The sequence below is a fragment of the Sparus aurata genome, chromosome 1 (assembly GCF_900880675.1).
Source record: "Sparus aurata chromosome 1, fSpaAur1.1, whole genome shotgun sequence".
Classification (NCBI taxonomy): Eukaryota; Metazoa; Chordata; class Actinopteri; order Spariformes; family Sparidae; genus Sparus; species Sparus aurata.
The window spans coordinates 35,670,898-35,686,908 of NC_044187.1; the positions used below are offsets into that span (position 1 = coordinate 35,670,898).

At 39.5% G+C, this 16,011-nt stretch overlaps 1 protein-coding gene across 1 annotated transcript in view; it reads right to left on the reverse strand.

Annotated features, from left to right (window-relative positions):
* Window positions 1-16,011, reverse strand: part of sorcs3a (sortilin related VPS10 domain containing receptor 3a) — a 265,841-nt gene that overhangs the window by 51,921 nt on the left and 197,909 nt on the right. Inside the window, exons 11-14 of the mRNA XM_030429062.1 lie at window positions 14,553-14,655; window positions 5,511-5,587; window positions 2,465-2,556; window positions 1,102-1,209 (exon numbers count right to left, since the gene is read on the reverse strand). Coding sequence (XP_030284922.1) covers window positions 1,102-1,209; window positions 2,465-2,556; window positions 5,511-5,587; window positions 14,553-14,655 — 380 coding nt within the window. The remainder of the gene's footprint in view (window positions 1-1,101; window positions 1,210-2,464; window positions 2,557-5,510; window positions 5,588-14,552; window positions 14,656-16,011) is intronic.

The following is a 16,011-nucleotide window of genomic DNA, read 5'->3' on the forward strand; positions in this document are numbered from 1 at the left end:
TTGGCCCCCTTGTCATTTGACATGTTTCACATGTTAATGAGTTGTTAGCAGATTCAGTAAACTGAACAACGTATCAAATTGTTTCATTTGCTAATCATCTGAGATCCGAAGAGGTCCAACTATCTAATATTTCGCAAAGAAAACAAAGATTAACAAAGATGAATTAGAATCTGTGTATCTTTCCTCTTGCATTAATCATCTTGTTCATCTCTTTAGATCTTCACTTTAAATAGCCTGAGAAGGAAATATCTTTTCAGGAGTCATAAGCAATGATGTATAGAATGAAGTATAAATGCTAAAATTGAATCAGGATGTTACTCTGTAGTTTGGATAATAGTTTAAACTCTTCATGAATATTAATCAAATGCTTTTTTCATCGAAGACTGTGGCTCATTTAGTCATGACTTTTCAATTAAAATTTGAAGCCACCTAACGAGACTCATCCTATTTAGGATTATCTCGTTCTAGACAACACGAGGTGAAAGTCTGGGAAAGTCCAGACTGTTGGAGGTGTAGATTGAGTAATGGCATTTTAGTCCATGTGTTGTGGTTCTGCCCAGTTGGTAATCAATCCATGAGAACATCAAACTAATACTTAAATCAGATATCCAATTATCTCCATGTTTGTTCATCTTAGGTTATCCTTCACCACTGGAGGCCCTCCCTGTGCCTTGGGCAGACCGGCCCCAATCCAAACAATGTTATAATCCCTTCGTCCCTTTCTTTCAAATCATTGTCTCAGGTATTTTTTTCAGTTTTTGATTAATACAAAGTACTGATCATAAAATAGATCGGTAAGACAAGCAGTCCCATTAATAGGTGATTTCTCAGTGATCAGGTCAGGGGAGATAATTTCCAAAAAGGTCTGAGTGGCCCTCAGAAATGTGGTTTAATATAGACTAAAAAATAAGAGCTTTAATGGATGCCTTCCTTAAAGGTCTTCTTCTCGCCTTTCTGCTGGTAAAAAAATAACCTCATGGACTCAACAGAATAGGGAAAATACCATTCACCTTTCGCTCAGTGCACAACAGCTCATAAAAGGACAGAGATACAACACCTTTTAACGTGTCAGTTGTCCAATTTTGGATTTTCTGGACTTACGTCATTATTTGGTTCTCGGCTCCGGCCTCCACCAAGACTCCATCCACGAACAGAGGCACCGGGGAGAAGCTGTGCTGGGTCCACTGCCTCCCCTCGTCAAAGCTTACCCTGTGTATGTGTCAGAACGCATTTCCATCAGAAATCCAACAACAGCGATGGCACGGAAACAGACGCTTTCTATTAGAGCCCGGTCATAGAAGGGGATTTAGGTGCGGATCATGATGACGAGCTTGTCTCAACAGACAAGTCTCCGAGTGTCTGTGAAATTAGCTACTGTAGCTTTGGGTACATATCAAAAGGCTGCACATTAAAGGAGTATTTAAGAGACAGTCTGTCTGTTTATCAAAGCAAAGACGCACAAAAGCACTTTCAGAGCACATGTCGAAAAGGAAAAGAGCGATGTCATGGGTCCTGGGTAAAGTCTACATGGAGTGAGAAAAACAAGACCAGAATAGAACTGTTTCATGTTCAACTACAAAACTGGAGAGGGAGAAGCAGACAGCGAAAAATACAGAAAAAAAAGGAAAAATTGGACAGCTTTCATCATTGGGGCCTGGGCTCTATTGATTCTGACAGCTTATCAACGTTGGTGCAGAAGTGAGAACAACTATGAGTACCTGAGTGTGACATGGCTTGAAACACTGCTGAGGCCTGTGTTTGGGAGACAGAGAGTCCCCCCATGTTGCCTCTAAAATCCCTACTGCCTTCATTTGGCCAAAAGCACCAGCAAGAGAAAGTGTTGACATGCACCTATTATGGGATTCAGGCTTTAGAAGTGTTTTACTGAACAGTGGCTTGGAAAGTAACAGTGTTCCATGGCTGCTGTACAGTGGCTGTGAAGATACACAGGCTTCTTTCTATCTGTCATTTTTTTTTTTTTTCCTTTTTTTATCACTTCCTCTACCATCGCACTTAAATTGGTTGGGAGACAAAAACCCAGCAGGCTACACTTGACTGGCTCTGAAACTAATTTCAGAATTGTTGCAAAAGTGACTGGAGAACAGATCTGGTCTCACTTGGATTAGCCTGCAGTGAGGCACGGCGTAGGAACCTGATTTGGCAAGAGGAAGGCAATGTGTTAATGAAAACACTAAAAGGAAAGGGGGGCCGGGGTGGGGGGGCTAAGACTGCTGGCTGTTAATGATAAGTGGCTCGAAAAGAAAATCTCAGATTAGATTTCTTTTTTTTCCACCATGTGAAGCAGGGAAAGTGCATTGCTTAATAGATCAAGTGTCATACAATATCTACACGCTCATTTTTGGACCATAAGCATTGAATTAACCTAAAAAAAATAGCTGTTGGAAATTGGATAAAGCAATTTAAGAAAGAAAGTTAGCTCAAACAGTTGACTTTGTGGACGTACCATAAGTCACTAGTTGGCACTGACGGCTGTTTGACGGCGACAAGGGCCCCTCCTTTGTCCAGAAACCACATGTTGTGCTCCTCTTCAAAAATCTGAACAGACACATGCAGAAATGTGACAGGAAATACTTTCATATTTTAAGAAAAAACCTGAGATAAGCAGCTGACCATTTGCTAAACCCCACCAAAGGCGAAGAGAGTAGCAGCACCTTCCATTTGACCAATCAGAGGCCAGTCAGAAACATTTGTCCTTACCTAATGACCAATCACTGATCCCCATTGTTGTTACAGGGCAATCCTTCTTCTTTGACTACGTTCGAAGCGATTTAACCTAATGACACTGTACTCTATTTGCTGTAGCCTTCTATCCATCGTTAGGGTTGTTCGCCCCTTCAACTCTGGCAAACATATCTTTAAAAAGTATCACTACCAGAGCCCTAGTGCGGGAAGCTCAGACCATTTACAAGAAAAGGCTTAATCTAGGAGTGGATCCTCGACTTAACTTGACAAAACTGACTGGAGTGTTGCATTTAACTTTTTTAGAATCTTGTATGAATGTAAATTGTTACAAAATGACTGAGGCTATCAGATATGCACATACGTGTGGTATTTCATCTAGAAACATCCAGTGACTTTGGGAAGGCTTTGTCTACCTCCGTTTTGAAACAGTTGCTTCTGTGAAGCCTACTTTACAAATATAAGCCTACTGCCTATGTTACGTCCCATGATAGCAATACAGCATTACTTCCAAGGCCAAGACATAGCATTCCTTCAGTCAATTATTTTATGTAGTATTAAGTATGCATTATTTTATGAAGGGGTTTCATGAAGAAAATCTCAAAAAGCACTGTAATATTCCCATACTGCATGGAAACTGGTCCTGGACGCTTGCTGAGGGGCAAATGAGAATATTCCTTTTTCTAGTGCTCCATTTTCCAAGTTCTGAATTATTTTTGTCATGTGAATTGGGGTGGATTTTCTTTCCCCAGGTAAAATATATATACATTTTTATGTGTCGAACCGTGTGAATGAAGAGGAAGGAACACTTTGTTTCTCCATGTGTGTGAAACCCTGTGAAAAAATGTTTTTTTTCAGGGGGACAGTAAGGCTAATTTTTCCTTCTTTTCGAAAGTGTTTGCTTTTGTAATACTTATTTTGACCACAGGAGGCTCCATACAAACATTATGGAGGCTGGGCAACACAGAGGTGGTGAAGTAAAGCCAGATTGCAGAAATTAAACACCAGAGGCATTATTTTACACATAATGATGCATCTCACATTTAATTTGCTCACATACGTGCACTTAAATCAGTATTTCCTCAGTCAGACAACACAGTCAGCTCTCAATCCAAGATTATGTCTGATTCTTCTCGCCGTACTTGTCACTGCTTGAGCTGTTGTAACCAGTGAATTTCCCCGTTGTGGGATAAATAAAGCCTATCTAATCTGATCTAATCTAATCAAATCAAATAGCATTAAAGAATGAATACTGTGCATATTTCACCAGGTACGATTTGAGTTTTCATGTAGTTGTTGTGGGTGAAATCATTGCAGTGGACACAACTGCAGGTGCACATCATGCACTCTGTGCGCTTTGCTGCACAGAGTGCACTGGAGACAGTGCAACCTCCTCGCACACACTCTGCCTTCTCCAATCAGCTCATGTGGAACATCCTCCCCACCTGCAGATATGGATTGTCTGATTAACAAAGCCTGTAAATAAAGTCACCGACAGCTCTCACAGAACCGTTACACTCCATATCCTCACTGTGAGTCCTAATCATAAGGGCGAGTTCACCGTAATCAGACTTCAATAAATAAATAGTGTTCACCCATCAAACTTCCATTTTCAAATGATATCCCAGGCTGAGGGATACCACTGATTGCCGCGCATAATTTGGGCAAGCTGTCAATCTGATTGCTGTAAACATAGAAATAATACAGTGGCACTCCTGAGTAATGTTGATGGATGCAGGGACTTTCACTGTCCTCACACTGCTAAAGAACAACGCGAATTAGTAAGTGTTCTCCAGCCTCCAACTCACACACATACAACTTGTTTTCTGTGCCAGAAATACGCAATTCTTTGTCTTCCTCTCGGTTGTGGTGATTCACTGTTCACTGTAGACACCCATTGACGAGAAGGCTGATAATAGTATTCCAACCGTGGCACTAACGGCAGCTTAGTGTCAAGTATGACATATTCCCCGCCAAAAGAAACATGACTGTCATGTTACATAATCTGCTAACATATACTGTAATAGATGCATCTTGTGTTTAGAGTAGAGAGAGAAATTCAAACTCCCCTGGAGGAACGTAGATGATTAGCATCTTAATCAGGACAAGAGTCGTGCACTTCAGCATCTTGTTGTCAAACTGAGTATTACAGAAAGACATGAAGAACATTTTTTTCATGTGAACACATTTTCTTCCACGTAGCTCGACGCATCTTAGAGAAAAAATGTGCTCCTGAAATTACACACATGAAGAGAGAGAAAAAAAAAAAAAAAACTTTGGAAGAAAAATGTCTCACTTGCCACTCAGGGCTTCGATACTTGCCTGGATTTGTACTGTAGCTTAAACCTCTGACTTTTAGCATTAATGTCATGTATGAAGCCATCAAGTGCATTTTTAATACCCCTTTTTCCTCGCGTTAAAATGAGTCAATTGGGAAAACTTTTCAACCTACCTAGCCATAATAAAAATATGCTGGCTAGCTAACACTGATTCAATTCGGTATCTGTCATTTTAATTGGTAAAATCGAGGACGTATCACCATAATGTCACGCTAACAACAATAATCACTCCAGGTTGACAAAAGGGAGCTGATTTGAATGCAGACACGAACGAAATTAGCAAACTTGAAACTGTGTGTAACATTTAAAGATAAATGGTAACCTGTCTATCTCGCTTTTCTGCTGTGCTTATTTCATGCACTTTGTTGCTTTGCTAATCAAAGACGCTCGCAAAGTGTCAAGCGGGTCGTATGACAAGAAACTTTAACACAATACACATTTGCAAAAGCAGTGGTTGTTATGGCAGCTCACCTGTCTCCAGCTATTGCCAGCATCAGAAGATATGAACATGCCAACGTTGTTGTAAGACAGCTCGGCTCCGATATTTCCTGCAGTGGAAATGGCAACAGAATATGTGACACAACAAAGCTGCTGTGAGATCGCACAAATAAAGGAGCCATATGTGTTTTTTTTTTTTTGTTTTTTTTTTATACATGCTGCCAATCACACCACGTCTGTTATTTATTCTTGAGTCTCTTGATTGATGCGAACAATCAGAAGAAGACCCTAGGTTAATTCCTTTGGATGCCTGCATCGTTCAGGCAGCATAATGTGAGTTGTGGAGATGGGAGTTGGAGAAGGGGGTTGGTGTGTGTGTGTGTGTGTGGGTGTGGGTGTGTGTGTGTGTGTGTCTGCAGTGTTACAACACAATGCCTCCAAAGCTTTTTCCTGCGTGTGTGCAGAGAGTGAACCAGCTTCTTTTGTTGATCTGCTCCACTATCTTGGCCACGGCTCAGCAAATAGGCATGTGTTTGATCTGGATGGTGTTTGTCATGTTGGTGAGATGATCCCTGCACCAGCTGACGTCTTAAAAGGCACAGTGGGGAAAGCAAATCTCAGTGCCAAATCAAAGGCTCGGCCAGCAATACACACACACACGCGCACAGGGACACACTGCTGCAAGCATGGCAACAGAGATGTATGTTCAACATTCGGAAAACAGGCACATCAAAAGACAAACACACACTCGGGCATGGATGTGCACACAGCACAGCTTTTCTGCTGACACACGCCACCGGTGCTAACACACCTGTCTCATCTCATCTCACGCATACATAATTTGCTGAGGAAAGTGTAATTAAAACAGGTGGGCATGTGATCTGCAACATGATTGCCTGTGGAAGATTCGGAGGTCCCGCAGTGCAGATGCTATAGTGTGAGGGCATGGAGGGGTCACATCAGTGCTGCATTTGCCAGCCTAGTAGCTGACTGGGAGGATCACAGGACATCTTCATCCAATATACCTTGCTTTCATAAGTCGAATTGCAAATTTAGACTCGACTTGGAAGTTGAGAACACGTTGAGCATCATGTCCAAGACGCCTATGTGTTGTGTTGCAGAGATGTCCGTGGGAGGCAATAGTGAGTCACTGCAGCATCCAGTCTGCCACAGGAGAAGAACGAGAAGTCAAGCTGGCCACCGTGTTGAAGTTACCGTCTCAGCTAGTTTTCAGTGAACAAAACGATGCAGAAGCTCCAGGCAATTGACTTTTTATCATCATCATCATCCCAAACGACAGCTTCCGCAAAGAAAACACGTCCGCAGTAGCGAAAAAAAGAAGCACGACAAGAGTAATGTTATGACACTGCTCAGATGTGTGGCTGTTATCCCTCGAGGTGTGTTTGTTTCAATTTGAAAATAACGTTCATTTTAGTTGTTGTCATTCGGTCATAATGACAGAAGTAGATTAATTACTCAATCACCGCTGTATGGTATTTTCACGTCTGTTATTAATTATTTATGTTTATTTTTTTCTAGATAAATGCTGAATTTGTGAGTTGCTGGTGCCTGAGATTGTTCCTCCTTTCCACACTGGCTTCCTATGTCCCATGATGTAATGTAGAGATGGGACTCAAAATAGAAAGACCTCGTCCTTCACAGAAACTACATTCTAAGGTTCATCTCAAAGAAGTAGACTGACCCCTCAGTCATCTGACTCACTCACAATAGGGGGTATTTTTATAAGTTAGTTTTCACTGTTAAAAAGGTGATTTGGAACCAAAAGCTTCAAATAAATGTTGGACTTCAATTGCTGAAGCCATGTATCAACTTTGTCTTAATTTCAGAACGAGGTCTGTGGATTTTTTCCTCCATGTCATGTTACGAAGTCACCACTACACAGAGTGTATGGATAGAAGGAATTCTGACACACACCAACAACTCTTTCAGTCTGTGACTGTAGTTCATCTATGTGCACATTCCTGACTTTATCTGACTTAATTGTTAAATGCCGACATTTGATCTCATCTTGCTTTATTTTGTGAATTTGGATTCTATAGGTCACAGATCATGAAGTTCTCATCCAGGGATCTACTGAGCAGGTTAGGGTTACTAACCCTGGTCTCCTCCTCTGCACACAGCCAGATTGTAATCACCTGCTCTAGTTGGTACATGGTCTATTCTGCAATTCCAGTATTTTATAGTGCCTCTAGTTGTCCAGTTAGTTTTCTCCTACGACCTTGCTTTAGCTGTGTCTTATCTGCCCTAGTGATTGAACAACTCCTGGATGAGCTGCTTGGCCAAACATCACCTAGCTGCCAGCCCCTCTGCCACTGTGCACTCCCAGGACTCCCTGAGTATACAACCTGCAAGACTGTGAGTTTCCTCCCGCCTGAGTCCAAGCTCACCACCTCTACCTCTGCCTGTTGTTCATCGTGTTCAACAAATTCACCTTTAATCTACTCCTTGTTTGGGATCCCCTTTTGTGTGTGCTACGACATTCTTGTACGTAATGTCACAAAAATGATCAACGAGATAATTTTACTTCATCAAACGCACATAGTTTGCGTTGCTTTTACACAGCAAATGATCTGTGTGCAATTCCACTATTGAATGTAGTAAGTCCAATGCATTATTTGTTCAGTGTGGGTTCAAAAAGTCATTTAAAAAGCAGCAGCCCCAGTAAAGTGAATCCACACAACGATGAAAAAAGCGATTGTAGGAGAAAGGAAAGAAAATGGAAGAAAATTGGTTTACATTTATTTTAGGAGATCTGAAAAAAAGCAATGAAAAATGATCACAATGCAGTTAAAGAAGTGCATCATTGTATTCTAATTTGATTTTATCAAACATTTCTAAGCCTAGAATTGTATTTAAAGTTTTAAGACTCTATCATTGCCCCCTCACCTGGTGATTTAATTGATAGCTCACAAGAAAAATGTGAGATATTTATAACTGTTGATTTTTTTCCCCCACATATAAGGTGAATGACATCAGATTGTAGGCACATCCTTACTTATTGTAGCCCATTCAAACCTGAATTGTCGTGCAGCCTCTACGTGCACCCCGCCAAAGTTTTCAAAGAGGTTTTTAACACAGCTGGGCCCAGTGTTGATTATTAGCCGCTCGCTCTCTAATAGTCATTTTCCATCTATTTTTAAACCTGCTGTGGTCCAAACTCTTTCAAAGAAACAAAACCTTGAGCTCATTGTTCTTAATAATTTTAGGCCAATTTCTCAAGTCTAGAGTAGAGGAAGTGGTTTTAACCCAGCTTTCAGCTTTTATGTGTCACGAGAACATCTTTGAGGAGTTCAAGTCAGGCTTCATTGCATTACATGGCACAGAAATGTGCCCTCGTCAAGATAACGAATGTCCCCTTTATCTGCAGCTGACAGAAGAGAGACAGCAGTTTTAATTATTTTAGATATAAGTGCTGCTTCTGATACAGTAGACAGTGCCACTGTAATGAACTGTCTTGAAACCTGGATGAGCGTCAAAAGCACTGCACTTAGTTGGTTTTCTTCTTACCTTTACCTCATATCATCTGTGGTGCACAGCAAGGTTCCAGTTTTGGTCAAATTTTATTTTCCATTTACACTCTCCCTCTTGGCCATATAATCCAACATCTGAATGTTTCCTGTCATTTCTATGCAGACGACACACAGATATACCCTCTGTCGAGACCTGGGGACGCAGAAAGCCTAGCTGCTTTTTTTTTGTTTGTTTTTTTTATAATTCTACTTCTTTTTTTTTTTTTTTTTTTTACAACTTTACAAATTTTTTACAAACATCAGTGTCATTGCAAGTACCCTTGGTCTTTTATCCATGAACATAAAGCCTACTGCCAGGAATCTAGGTGTCATCATTGATTTGAGATTTTTCATTCGAACTAAAATCAAAGCAACACTGTCACATTCATATAAACTTACTCACGCTCTCCCCTTTTCTTGACTGGACTACTGAAACTCCCCTCCTGTCTGGCATCAACCAGAAGTCTCTCTTCCACCTCCAATTTGTCCAGAATGCAGCAGCTAGACATCACATTATTCTTTCCCTTGCTTCTCTTCACTCGCTCCCTGTCGGTTTTGCAATTGATTTTAAGAATTGACTGATAACTTTTAAAGCTTGTCTGGGTCTAGCCCCGAGTTACTCAAAAGTAAATACAGACCCCATGTGACCCCTACTTGCAGCGTTAGATCCTTGGATGAGACCCTTCTGGTCGTTCCAAGTCAAGACTCAAATCTAACCGTGCTTTTGCCGTCAGGGCCTCTTGACTTTGGAACAACCTACCTGAGGAGATAAGGCTTGCAGAATGAGTAACTTCTAAGAACCACCTTTTATAGACTTGCTTTTATGTGAAATCATCCTTTTTTAACTTAATTTTTCGTCTTTCCATATTTCATTTTATTTCACTGCTCTATGGCTATTATCTGGTTTTGAATCCTCCCTTGTGATGTATTTTTCCTTTTTTCTCACCGCCCTTTACAGCTTTTATGTGTTATCTTTAATCTATTTATTGTCCTTTATTCCTCTTGCTACTCCTAATCTTTTTATCTGTTCTTAATTCCTTTTGACTTGATGTCATCTTCTGAGTGTCCTTTACTGTTTTCATTCTTTTTTATTTCTATTTGTGCATGTTCTCTCTCTGTCTCCCCCTATTCTGTGACTTTACCTGTTTGATCACGTGTATTGCTTTTACTTGTAGCGTTTTAAATGGACTTTTTGTGTTTTTACATTTTCTGGTTTGCCTTCTTGTTTTATTTCACCTCTTACTAGAGTTCCTTGGGTTTGGCTTGACTGTTCAGTGTTTCTTCTGTGATATTGCCTTACTGAGTCCCCTGCTATTGCACTTCGTTTCACAGGTGCTATATAAATAAAAATAAAACAAATTGTCAGGTAAAAGTCACGAATATGAGATAAAAAGTCCTTTTTCATCAAGCTTAGCTCTCATCGTATCCTTTTTTGTTTAACTGGCGGAAATGGGCCTCAATATTTATCACCATGAGCCTTCTGCAAAGCATGGCATGGGACACTTTTGGAGCAGGTGATAACAGACAGCCTAACTGCAACAAGGTAGGCTGGTGGTTTATTCAAAGCTGCTGCTGTGCACTGTAACTTTTGTCATGATGATTGTCCATCTGTGAATATATTTGGCACCAAAAAAAACAAGAGTCTGTGAGCAAAGCCTGGAGATGCCATCTTTAAATGTATAAAGGTTACTCGTTGGCTCAGGTCCTAAACGCAGTTGCTACTTCTGTTCCTGCGCCATAACTCTTAGTTAATTGTTTTGAGTGTGTGGGTTGGTGGAATGCAGCCGACACACTACTGTATGTGCCTAAGTTGTGGCATATGTCACAAAATGTGACGAGTTACGCATGCAGAGCTGTTCAGCCTTGCTGATTAGAAGATGTTAACCTTTGTTCAAAACATGCCATAAAAATAAGCAGTTTTAGGGTTAGTGTTAGGGTTAGGGTTTAGCAATTCATCACTTCAATATTTGAACGTTCAACTGGATAATGCACATTGTCGGGCATGATATGACAAGTAGGTCTATTTTTTTTTTTTATAGTTTTATTTTATTAATTTCTGTGGGTCATCATAGTTAAGTACCAGGAAGTACATCAAAGTAACATCAGAGTTTCATCAAAATTCCATCAAATTCAGAGTTACATTTTTTGCGTTCGATGCTTTCTTCCATAATAATAATTGGTTATACAGACCCACCCTTACCACCCCACCTCCCCCCACCCAACCCACCCTTCCATCCACCCTACCTATTCTACCCCACACCCCCCACCCGCACCCGATAGAGCTGAATACCCCAAGTACACAAGAATTCTCTTGAGAAAAGGAGCCCCTGAAGCTTCTATCTAAATGCTGGTATACATTCGAAACCTGACACACTTACGCACTCATACACCCGACAAAACAAAACAAAACACACACACACAAAAAAAAAAGAGAAAAAAAAGAAAGGGATGAGGGTACTACTAACAAGCTCTAGAGGGCATTATAAATCTGACTCCATTGGCTTTCAAATTGTTTCTTTTTATTTTTGTCCTCTGACATTGATCTTTCAATACACAGGTAGTACTTCATCAAGGCCCTCCAATTTTCTATTGAGGGTGCTTCCTTATTCTTCCAGTTTTGCACTATTTGTTTTTTAAGGATAAGAGAAGAAAAAAGTAATTGCCAACTGGTCAGATTTCTCATGCCCTCAATATCTTGAAAGATACACCTTCTTGGAGAGAATACAATTGTTTTGTTGGTATATTTACATAGCCAACTCTCTATGCTCTCCCAAATCTTCTTAATACTTTTGCAGTGCCACAAGGCGTGCATGAGGGAATCACTATATCGGTTGCACTTTAGACATTTATCTGAAGCTGTGTTATCAAACTTGCAAATTTTATCTCTAGTATAGTATACTCTTGTCATTACCCTAAACTGTATTAGGCGCAAATTTTCATTAGTGGTTAATTTGTATGTTAGTGACAAGCATTCTTTCCATTTTTCTTTGACTTCAGCGCCTAGGTCTTCGGTCCACTTATTATATATTTTCTCTAATAATATATCACTGTTTTCTGAGTTTATCAGCAAATTATACATAAAACCAATCAGTCTCCTATTTTTGACGGTTTTGAAGATATTGGATATTTCAGGACTGGTGTTCTTTCCCAAGTCAACATTTCGGATAATCCAGTTCTTCAGTTGCATATATCTGAATAATTCTGTATCTTTATGTTTATGTTTACTTTTTAATCAGCTGAAAGGTACTACAGTGTTGTGTTTTATGACATCTGACAGCCTCTGAATTCCACTTTTTATCCATGTTTCCCAGTGTAACGGCATGCCCTGTATGTTAATTGATGGATTATTCCATATTGCTATGTGCCTGGGAAGCCTTATTTCTTGATGGAGATTTTTTTTTTATTTTGTTCCAGGCTATTAATGTACTATTAATGACAAACTTTGTTGATTTAACGTTGTTCTTGGAAAAAAGTGCAAACAGTAAACTGTTGCCCTGTAATTGATTGTTTTCTATGTCTATCCATGGGTCCTCATTTGTTTTGTTTATTATGCGATCAATATAAAATGCCTGGGCTGCTACCTGATATAACTCTAGGTTGGGGAGGTTAAGACCCCCTTCTGTTCTTGGATAATACAAAAGTTTTCTTTTTAATCTACTTGCTTTATTTGACCAAATGAACGAAGAAATTATTGAATTTACCTCTTTAAAGAAGGTTTTAGGAGGCGTTATAGGAATAGTTTGGAATTTAAATAAGAATTTTGGTAGCCACATCATCTTAAAGAGGTTTATTCTTCCTATTAAATTAATCTTCAAGTCTTGCCACTTCCTAACATCTTTTTTAAATTCTTTCACAAGTGGAAGAAAATAATCTTTGTACAAGTGGGTCTTATCATCACTAATATAAGTTCCAAGGTATTTAATTGTTTTTTTCTGTATCTGAAAGTGTGTACACTTCTCCAAGTCCTTTTTACAAGGGCCTCTGGCCAACAGCTCCATTTTTGCGATGTTCATTTTATAACCTGAGATCTCTGAGAACATTGTGATTATTTTCATTACATGTGGAACTGAGGTGATTGCATTGCTTAAATAAAGTAATAGATCATCCGCAAATAAGCCTCGTTTGAACTGTTTTTTACCAATCTCAGTACCTCTTATTTCTTTTGTCTCTCTAATTTTTTGAGCCAAGGGTTCAATTGCCAATTCAAACAATGATGGTGAGAGAGGGCAGCCTTGGGCAGTACCTCCAGTTAATGAGAAAGGTTTTGATAGAATTCCGTTTGTGAATACATATGCTTTAGGCGCCTTATACAGGGTTCTAATCATATTTATAAAACTAGCTGGGAAGTTGTATATCTCTAATACCTTAAACAAGTAGGACCATTCTATTCTATCGAAGGCCTTCTCTGCATCCACTGCCATCTATTTTATATTTCTTTGCATATTGGGTGAGAGAAAGGCATGTTCTGGTATTAGTTCTTAGATCCCTATGCTGTATAAAACCAGCTTGGTCGTAATGAATTAGGCTTGGTAAGATTTGTACCAGTCTATTATTCAGAATTTTAGTTATGATCTTCTTATCACAGTTTATTAGACTTATTGGCCTATAATCAGAAGGTGATTCGCAGGTCTTACCTGGTTTTGGTATAACAGATATAGTCGCTTGATACATTGTTTCGGGAAGATTCTTGTTTTTTTGCACTGATTTGACCACTTCCGTGAAGAAGGAATCAGACAAGTAGGTCTAAAATGGCTGCAGATCTCACTTATTTGTAGTCAAGCAAAAACCACCAAGAAGCAAGTCTGCAATGAATTAGAAGCTGCTAGAAGACCGGCGTCAGTGTTCAAAATCAAGTGTGTTTTGCATCAACATGGGCTGAGAGGCTGCTGTGCAAGAAAGAAGCCCTTGATCCAGACATGGCACTTCAAAGCTCGACTGAAGTTTGCTGCTGACACGGACAAAGACAAAACCTTCTGGAGGAAAACTTGTGTGTCCGTATGAAACAAAAGCTGAGTTGTTTGGCCACAATGAGCGGCAACTTCACTGATTCTATCAACAGGGGTGGTTAAAAATTCAGCCAGAGGCATGCCAACAGGCGTGTGGATGGCTTTCAAAAGCACCTAATTGATGTGAAAATGGCCAAGAGACATTTCACTAAATATTAGAATTACTGTATGAATATTTATGACCCAGCAGATTTGGTCATATTTTCAGAAGACCTATAATACATCCATTATTGAACCAAACTTCACAAATGTTTTTTTTGTGAAAAAGTAGTTTGTGTTCCACTCATTCCATCATGAGAGCTGTAGAAATCATTGGAGGTGAAGACTGCCATGATACACATTTATTTATTTTTTTTTCACAAGTGTATGTAAACCTTTGACCACGACTGTACATATTCAATGAATAACAAAAGGAGATGAGCTGAACATTGGGAAGGAGTGAAATACTGTCTGCTCTATGTTTGGAGTGGGTGGCTGGGAATTACAGAATGATTCTTTAATGGACAGATATTTTTCTTTTGTTGGGTCATTTGTCTTACCTGTGGCAACTATTATTCCTGGTGCAGAACTCTTGGTGGAGATCGTTCCTGACAAGTAAGGGTTCTCTGACATTTGCAGTTGAAGATGGAGTGAACAGAATGGCTACGGAGGAAGAAGAAAAATCATTATTTCTGGTTAAACACAGAAAATTGGTTGATCATTCATTCAGCCGGGAAGCCTAATTTCTTTAGCCTCAGACTGACCTATCATGTTGCTGCATTTTTTTTTAGCAATATAAGTTGTATTTGATAGGGATGATGCAGTTTAACAGTACCAATAAAGAGAATGTAACTGATGAACTTCACAGAGAGTTTATAGCTAATGCTTATTTTCAAATCTTGTCCCTAGTTGGGCTTTTTAAGACATCCAACATTCAATCATCAGTATCATAAAATCAGAATACAATAAACATACTACACTACATCAACACATATAACCTACACCAAAATACAATAAGCTAAAACTGGGAACAGCTCTGGTTTGCTTTCAGCCTTTGTTGTAAAATATTTTATATGGAACAATTGTTTGATTTCAGTTAACAGCCTTTTACAGAGGAGCCGTCCATTTTTAGATCTACAACGTGGTATTTTACAGTTGCCATTCACCATGCTCCATGTTTCTCTGTTACTGTCTTGTCTTTGGCTATATCCTGAAAGAGGCTCTTGGGCTGGACTATTAATACGTCTGAAGATCAAGTTTGAGAAAATAGAAATGTATACATCTCTCAAAGCTAAGTAGACTGTATCTTTTCAGTACCTGACAGTGATGCCAGAGGACAGACCTTTTAATTCATTATTTTCAGAGGCTGATTATAAAGATGTAATGTGGTGGTGGTGCACCACTGAAGCAAGCCGTCGTGACAGAGTGGGTTGCATACTGGACTCTCATTCAGTAGACTATGGTTTGCATCCATTTAACTGTCCACTTTATATTTTTATAGTAAAACTCTATACTTCTGTCGCTCTTTGGTTATATTTAGGCAAATATTACTATTTTGGTTCAATTAGAGCCTTTCATAACGTTAAACACTCGTTTGAATGGACAACTTCTCCCATTTGAGTATTCTTCTGGTCCTTTTCACGCGCTCAAAGCTATGACATTACAAATCATGTTTGGTCAGTTTCCCAGATGGCCCTGGAGCAACATCACTAATGTTAATTATGCATGTTCATTACATTAATTATGTTCCAGGAACAACACCAACACAGCCAGTACTTAATTTGTAAATCTAAAGGTCCCAGAACACAAACAGGATGCTGTTCCGTCGCATTACCGAAAAGTCAGGGAACGCACGTTGGACAAATCCAGGACGCAGTTAACGAAATTAAAACTGTTCAAACTGAGCATTACTTATTGACATTTACTAATGAGAGCATTCACAATGACCACTTAAAATCAGCAGGGAGCAGTGCATAGTAACAGCTGACATTACTGTTAAATAAGCTCCCCCTCTTCTGT